This window comes from Papilio xuthus, unplaced genomic scaffold, assembly GCF_000836235.2.
Source record: "Papilio xuthus unplaced genomic scaffold, Pxut_1.1 DF826961.1, whole genome shotgun sequence".
NCBI classification, from domain to species: domain Eukaryota; kingdom Metazoa; phylum Arthropoda; class Insecta; order Lepidoptera; family Papilionidae; genus Papilio; species Papilio xuthus.
In genome coordinates, this window is record NW_013531688.1 from 6,149,632 (window position 1) to 6,158,931 (window position 9,300).

The following is a 9,300-nucleotide window of genomic DNA, read 5'->3' on the forward strand; positions in this document are numbered from 1 at the left end:
GGAAACAATTTTGATATTACAGCTTTATATCGAAATATTGAGATATAACTTGGAATAACCGAATTGTTTATTGTGCGTCCAAATTGTTAGTAAAATCTTCTAGCTTTTATAATATGCAAGAATGCTTCAAAATGTCCGATGTTCTAGAATTTTTGTTTGGTTGTTCTGTGGTCTTATTATAGGATCGAGAAAAGAGATAACTATGATACAATCGTATTTACATAACTTTAGAGATAAATCTTACATATTAAATATTATTTCTAATTTTAATTTTTATTAATATTATAAATGCGAATATTTAGATGGAGTGATGGATGAATGACTGTGTGAAAGAGGATATGCGTAAGAGGGGGGTAGACTCGGATATGACGGCTGATAGATATGTATGGAGGAGTAGTACATACTGTGTCGACACTCAATAGAGATAAGGGCAGGTTGATGATGATGGATGGATGTTCGTTTGAAGGTATCTCCAGAACAGCTCAACAGATCTCGATAAAATTTGGTATTCATATATATCATAGTCTGGAAGAAATCATAGGATACTAATTATGTATTTTTAATACCACACCGCGCGGACAGAGTTGCGGGTAACAGATATCTTATAATAACGTTCTTCATCTCGTTTAAAGTCAACGTTGTATAGAATTTAAGTTTATATTTATAAAAAATATGTATTAAAAAGACGACAACTACCATTTATGAGTATGCAAACTGTTTTTTTAAAGAGAATTTTAATCCATTCCAGTACAATATATTGAAAAGTTGTTCACGAGCACAAATCCACTACAATACTCAACAATAGAAATAAGATGTAATAATATCCTTTTAGTACTGAGTCTGGAGACACAGAGCAGCTGAAAAGCGTTTTATCTCTTTGACCTCAACGCAATTGTAAGTAGCTGCTTTGTGAATTGAAAATTTAGTCGAATGCGAATAATCTTTTCATTCTTCTTGCTTATTATCTACTAGCTGACGCCCGCGACTCCGTCCGTGCTATATTAAAACTAAAAACACTGAATTAATAGTATGTGTTCTTCTAGATTATGTTCTACATCTATGTCTAGTATCAGCGAGATCCATACAGCCGTTTTGGAGATACCTTTAAACAAACATCCATCCAAACATTCGCATTTGTATTAGTATGAAGTAAGGTTTTATGACATCTGGTTTTGTAACGTGAGTTTTCGTGGTGATTTGTCGACGCACGAATATTTAAAATGCACCTATGATTTTATTTTAATTGGGTTATTTAACACAACTGTAAAATTTTCTTAAAAGGATGTTAATTATAGTGTGAGGTTATAACATTTTATTTATTCATGATCAAAAAATAATTTTACAATTTTAAAAATTAAAACAGCTACATACCTAAAGGCGCATACCTGTACCGACCGCGAACCTTTATTGTGCCAGTGACAAACTACATAAGACATTTAATAAAAGCAACGTTGAGAAATGTCGCTCCGACGTCCAGCGTCTTTGTTACACAAACCATTTGTAAATTCGCCCAAGGGATAAATATATTTACGTGGCCTTTAAATTTAAATCATCCTATATAAATAAATTTAAACGTAATTCTTCTTAATCGACCTTAATACGCAGTTTACGCGTTTTTATATACATTAATAACAAAAAACTTCGACACTCTTGGTATGTAAAAATCTGGGGCTGATGTTTGTCTGATATTAACGCAACCGATCATCACGAAAGTTCTTAACTTAGTTTAATTTGCAATTGCATTTCCTACTTGTAATCGACGGAGGAGGAGATGCACAGAAAGAGAATATTCTCCCTTATCATGCATCCCCTCATCTGGAGAATCCACTTCCACTTCCCATCCTTTATTTATAAGTAAAAGCGGTGGGAACTGAAAGAAGACTAAAATTAGGTCTCCGGTACCACACTCATCAGATGAAACGCGGAATTGCTTTCACATGAGGCCTGTCGTCTGTGTGGTCGTGGTATTACACGGGCGAACCGGACAATTTGTGCGATGTTAAAGCGGGTTCTACCACGGTTATAACCTTGAAATACAAAGAAGTTACGACCTCAATATTTCTATTAATTTCTACACGCGCAAAGTCGGAGAGCACCGCGTGTACTAAGAAGTGCCTAAAGGCGTCAGTCATCTTTTAAAATAAAACCCCAAGAACGTATTATTCCTAAAGGTAAATTAAGAAAAAACAATTTGCTTTCTAAAAGGAAAAAGAAAGTGTCAATTTGACTGTCATTACACGCTTCAATTAGTGACAAAGGTACTAAGGGGAGATGAAGAAATTATATTTGATCACCCTACTGGACTGGAATAACAATTTCAAGCGACGTCGCCTTCGTTTCGGACGTCGTAATTCCCTTTAACGTTGCCTAGCTGCTGTGACGTCACATCCAATTTTGAGTCACGGTTCAAACTAAATGGGTCCGAGACTTTATTCTGTAACAGGTAACGCTTAGTAAGTTAACACTTCAATTTTCCCATATTCCTTGTTGTAGATAGACTGATATTTTATTTATTAGATGTATTTCCAAGTACTAAGATTAAAAAAAAAAGTTAACTCGCCAAAGTCGGTGGCATCGAAGGTGTTAACCAAAAATCAATTAAAAATTTACTAATTACTGTGCGTGTTTATTTCAATATATTTTTTTAATCTTACTAATATTATAAATGCGGACGTTTGAATATATGGATAGATGTTTGTTAGATTTCTTCAGACCGACTGTATGAAATTTGCTTAAGTTTAGCATCGATGTTTTATGTTTTTTTTAATTCCGCACGGATGAAGTAGCGGGTAACAACTAGTATCTATATAATTTTAAAGACATAATTTTGAATTGGAGCTTATAGCATTTGGTGCATCTTCATACCGCTTTGTTATCGACTGTTTGAATGAAGGCTGATTATCCGCTCTAAATAATTTTACGCGCAAACGGCCAAGAATAGTCCACTTACGACGATATAAGCATTTACGTAAATAGACCTGGCGCACGGTCCACAGACAAAAGCACGTGAGTGTAATAAATGCAAATTGGGGCACGGCACTCGATTCTGCGTAAAACAGTTGCGTACTTTCGGGCAACGGTCGGACGGCCCATTCATTTTATCACTTCTTTGTATACTTGATGGGCATTGTTCGGCTTTATTGGATGTATTGTGTTTATTGTTACACGGATCTTGCTTAGAATGCTTTAGATAAATTAAAATGTTTTATTTATAATATTTTTCCGATGTAACTTGAAAATACGATGTAAAAATAAATTTATTTTGAAACACTTTTTTTACTTCGCCACTCTCAAAGTGCGTGGAGCGTCGGTGGCTCAGGGGTCAAGCACTTGACTTGCAAACTGCAGGTCCTGGGTTCGAATCCCGCCATGTACCAATGTGTTTTTCGATTTCCGATTTACATATGTACATTTATCCGACGTTCTTACGGTGAAGGAAAACATCGTGATGCAACCTGCACATATCTGAGAAGAAATTCAAAAGATATGTGTGAAGTCAACCAACCCGCACTAGGCCAGCGTGGTTGACTATGGCCTAATCACCCTTAACTTAGGGTAGGCTCCGAGCCCCTCGGTGGGGACGTATAGTGAGCTGATGATGATGACTCTCAAAGTAAGGCCATATAAGACTATGAGCTACTAAGGGATTGTAACGAATTAATGAATCTAAAAAAAACAATTAATTTGGAACCCTAAAATAGTCCAAGTCTGTTCAAGTAAGATTCTTTTATATTAAAATAGTTATCGCATGTGACTCCGTCCGCGCGGAATGAAAAAAAATCTTAATTAGTAGTCGATCTGTTCTTCCAGACTGTGTTCTACATCCAAATTTCAACGTGATCCGTTAAGCTGTCTTCCTTTGTTCGTATCTTCTAACAAACATCCATCCTAACATTCGGATTTATAACATTAGTAACATAACATTTTAATCTTGAAGTTTATATATAATCCAGTTTCGTGCATTTATTTGTTCATTTGAAAATCCTAGCACGTGTTGGTGTTAATACAATTTATAACTCGAGAGCACTAAAACATAAATTTTAACTTATTTATGGTTTTAATTCACTTGTATAGAAATACGTGTGATTTACTTTTGCAGTTCTCATATTTCAACAGCTGATGAAACATTTACTACTAAAAATATATCGTTATTTGAGCAATTTTCATTTGTAACGTATCTTACTGACATTATAATTATGGAAGTTTAGATGTATGGATGGATAGATGTTTGTTAGAAGGTATCTTCAAAATGGCTCCATAGATCTTGCTGAAATTTGGTATAGATGTAAAACCCAGCTTGGAAGAATATATAGGCTACTAATTAAGTTTTTATTTTAACTCTACACAAACGAAGTTGCCGACGACAGCTAGTTTAAGACAAAATAATGCAATTTAAGAATTATTATACCGTTTAATTATTTTCTATGTTATAGTCCTTGAGAGAGATTAAAATCGTTATACAAAATTAAATAACTAATATAAGTGAAATCTACATATAATTCGTGTTGTTTCCCATGTTTATATAACAAAAATGGCATAACACAAAACAAAACAGGATACACAAAACAAATATACCGCATGTCTTGAAAACTGATTCCGGTTAATATCCTTTTATTACAATGGAAACGTAGCCAACGGGTACAGAGTAAAAACCCCGGCAAGCCATATGTAAGCCCCTGTCCTGAAAAGCGCAATGAAATCTCCGGCTACAGATACTCGGATCATAATATAAGCCACACACGTTAGGTTTTGCACGGTTTATCCTTGCTAACATAACCGATGGGTATAAACATAGTACGGTGTAGAACAGTTTACATATGTACTGTGGTAATCCTGTCTGAATGTATGGACAAAAGCTAATGTGTGGGAACTGCATTAGTTTTGTGTTTTTTGTGTACGAAAACTACGTTACTTACTCACTATTATGTGATACGATACAACTCCATCCGCGCGGAATTAAAAAACTTAGTAAGTAGCCTATGTGTTCTTCCAGACTGTGTTCTACGTCTATGCCAAATTTCAGCGAGATTCATGCAGCAGTTCTGGAGATACCGTCTAACGAACATCCATCCATACATTCGCATTTATAATATTAGTACGTTGACCATTTGACATTTACATAGTTTTCTTTAAATAACTTTAGTTACTATTTTTATGCCACAAACTTCATATCATTAATCAGCTTGGACATAGAACTCCAATGGTAACCGTGGGTTTCCGAGACCAAAATCTCCATATAAAATATATCGATATCTTTTTATTGACAAAACAGATATAACTACGTATTTTAAACGGAGATTTTGGTTTCAGAAATCCACGGTAATTAAAAAGTCCTTATTATTGTATGGGTAATGTAAATTATAATTAAAACACTGTATTAACATTTTTGAAAATTATTTTTTATTTTCTTTTTCAATATTTTAATGAAACCGACAATGCCGGCAGTTAAGAAAAACCTCATTTAAACTATTTACAATTTTATCTATCAACAACTTAAGCTTTATATTTTATAATTATTGAATAGCTTATTAAATTAAATATATAAATTAATGACATATCACATATGTATGGAAATAATTTCCAATGACAATTTACTATATCCTGATGTAATTCACATTACATAATTAGTGAATAGTAAAGTTATGCGTCGTTAATTGAGCGTCGATGGCTCAGGGGTTAAAGCACTTGACTTGTAATCTGAAGGTCCCGAGTTCGAATCCCACCATGTCCCAATGTGTTTTTCGATTTACATATGTACATTTTTCCGACGTTCTTACGGTGAAGGAAAATGCAACCTGCACATATCTGCGAAGAAATTTAAAGATAGGTGTGAAGTCAACCAACCCGCACTTGCCCAGCGTGGTTGACTATGGCCTAATCATTTTTAATTTAGGGTAGAGTCTAAACCCCTCGGTGAGGACATATAGTGAGCTGATGATGATGAAAGTTATGCGCACAAAAAAGTATTGCAGTAAGAGACCTAGCACGAATATTTACGAAAAGCTCTTTCGTATCGTCATTGTCAATTATGGCAAAATTAGGATGAGTTGCATGAAATTAAATTAGAGTTTTCGTTATGGTTAATTGTAACGATAACTTTAACCGTAACGTGAACTTTAACAACGAATCGTTGCTCTTGTAACTTTTTGTACAATGGCAACACTTCAATATTTGTGTCAGAGTTGACTTCATTATCATTAGTATGAGAGTATTGGTGTCATTTACGTCCAATAGAGGCGCTGCACACACTTTAATACACATTTTGGCGATGGTGATACAATGACGTCATAAATATTCATGCTAGGATCTCTTCTGTCTCTCTGTTGTATGTAAGCATTCTATTTCTTTTTACACTCAAATGATAACATTGTTTTAATGCAATGATATATATCTTTGGGATTAATATAAACAGTTATTTAAGCGTCAATAGCCTAATGGTTATGGGTACGGATTTCCGATCACGAGGTCGGGGGTTCGAATCCCGCCATTCGACTATTGTCGTAAACCATATCCTAGTACAAGTTTAGAGCTTAGTTGGAATGGTAAAAGAAATATTAGTAAATTTATAATACTAAAAAATCTGCTAATATTTTGTAAAAAAAAAAAATACGGCATATTTATCATGTTTGAATAGTTTTTTTTAAATCAGGATTGTGCGCTGAATAATTTTTCAATTAATATAGTATAAAATTATTCATACAATAAGTTAAGCTCTTTTCGAGAATTGGAATTTGTCATTAATATATGTAACTTCGAAGTAACTAAGAAATAACGCACAACGATTTTCACTTCCAAATACTGGAAACCACATTTGTGTATAATCTTACATGAAACTAATTATGTAATGTGAATTCGAAGTACATAATTTTTGTCTTCACAGAAATTATTTTTCAGTTATTTATAATTCACTAAAATAAAATAGTATTTATCCTATTCATTATTTATTAATCGTTTTTTGTAAAAATAATTTTTATTATTATTATTCAGCTTGGTGTAGAACAACCCTTACTTATATTTTTTCATATTATCTACATAAGATATCAGATCAATGTTGGAGAAAAATTAATCGGAAGACTTAACAAAATCTTAGTTATAATGTGTCTATTTAAGATAGATTGGTTTGACAATTGACGCCTATGAAGTATCGAATTATTTTTGTATAACGTTTAATGCTGTACTTAATGGAGGGTTGTCATAGTGTTGCACCTTACGTGCATTACGAAACTGTCGAGAATCGGTCTTAAAATAATATAAATCAAACAAATAAATACTATAACTGAGGTATTACTTTTTGAATTTATTAAAGACATCTAGCGGTCTAGTGCAATTAAAACAAAAAAAATCTTTTTGTTTCTCAACATCTCAATTTTTGGTTTAATATTTTTTTTTATGTATCTCGAAGAATAAAGATGGCATAAAAACAAACAATTTCATTTATATTGTAAATCAAAAACAATAATCAAGAAATTTTCGATTGCACGTTCTATGAGAACAATCATCGAATATCGAAAATTTTCATAACCGATTTTAATCAACCCATCTCTAATGAATTGTCAAACTAATCGATCTTAAGCACACTATATTAATTTATCGCCAGTATTTTGTTTAAAAAAATCGAACAATTAGTAAATTAAGAATAGGATAGATTAAAATGTATGACAGTATTATAAGGGCTATGTTACAGTACAAGTTTCAGATTCGTAATTACTAGAATCATCTATACGTAGTTTCCACTCTTGTAAAAGTGTATTAAAACTCAATCATTGTTCTTTACATATTTTCAAATGTAACAAATTTATAAAATTGATTTATTTATTAATATCTCTTTTAGAATTAGAAATCCTTTTCGTAAGATGAAGTTTTCTTTTTTATAATTTGCTAACAGCCTAGCATCATTCAACTGTTACTATTTGATTATTTTACAATAATATGTTCACAAAAAAAAACTGGCAACAAAATAAAAAATTAATATTTTTTCTCTCTGAGAATTTTTTTTTTATTAAAAAAACAATGAATAAAATTTAATAGCAAAACTTAAATATGGATATGTTTTTCAAAAAGCTACAAAGATGTAATTTATAATTTAGAAATTCATCTAAGAATCAAAGAAGTCTGCACAAAATAAACTATCTAATTATGAAACTTAACTAATACTTATGCTTATAAAATTAAATTTATTGGTCTTAAACAAAATGGCAGCTTACATCAATTAAATTAAATTTACGAAGATTTCACAACCTTTTCAAAACAAATTAAATTTTAATTCTAATAAAGGAAAGCGAAAAATTTAATATTAAACACAAATTAATTGTAATTTTAATAAGCGTCGGTGGCTCAGGAGTCAAGCACTTGACTTGCAATCTGCAGGTCATGGGTTCGAATCCCGCCATGTACCAATGTGTTTTTCGCTTTCCGATTTACATATGTACATTTATCCAACGTTCTTACGGTGAAGGAAAACATCGTGATGCAACCTGCACATATCTGAGAAGAAATTCAAAGATATGTGTGAAGTCAAACAACCCGCACTTGGCCAGCATAGTTGACTATGGCCTAATCACCCTTAACTTAGGTTAGGCTCTGAGATCCTCGTCGGGGACGTATAGTGAGCTGATGATGATGATGATGATGATGAAAAATTTAACACAAATTTAATAAATCTTTTAAATCCACTTCACTCACACTCGTATAACATTATTAAACTATTATTTAATAGTTATATTATCTAAAGTATTAATTGGAATATTATTAAATTTATTTACAATTATATTACAAACAAACCATAACACAGTTCAAAATTTCGTTCTTCCTAACTATTAATTTAATTAAAACTTAGCGAGACGTTTCAGGTATTATCCATGTGTAATATACAATATTAATTTCACTAATAAACCCCTTGCCGCATATGAAGTCAATTATGGTTTTGTCACTTTGTGATTTTAGTTAACAATATAATGAACTTTTTATACTATTCTTTCTGTTCATCAAAAGTAATTAAAGTTAAAAAACTCATATTTGCAAAAAAAAATATCACATCTCCATAATTCATGCAGTAAGGGGTTAAGGTAATTTTGTTAGTGTATTAAAATCAAAAACTTACATTTACAGTATTCAAACCGGTCGCGTACGAAAGGAAAATAGGTCGAATCGTGGAAATGTACCTAAACCGTTCGCTATATCCAAAGCTTCTAAAAACTTTGAGCACATTCTTTGAGAGTCTGTTTTATGTACACTTGGTCTAAAGTTGTGTTGTTTGTCAGAGCGGGGTGTCGCGCGGCGTGTGGCGGGGCGCGGGCGCGG

The 9,300-nt window shown here is 32.5% G+C and overlaps 1 protein-coding gene across 1 annotated transcript in view; it reads right to left on the minus strand.

Annotated features, from left to right (window-relative positions):
• Positions 1 to 2,317: 2,317 nt before the first annotated feature.
• The window catches only part of side-VII (sidestep VII transmembrane protein), a 20,770-nt gene continuing 13,787 nt past the window's right edge, over positions 2,318 to 9,300 (minus strand). Inside the window, exon 16 of the mRNA XM_013315051.1 lies at positions 2,318 to 2,434. Coding sequence (XP_013170505.1) covers positions 2,318 to 2,434 — 117 coding nt within the window. The remainder of the gene's footprint in view (positions 2,435 to 9,300) is intronic.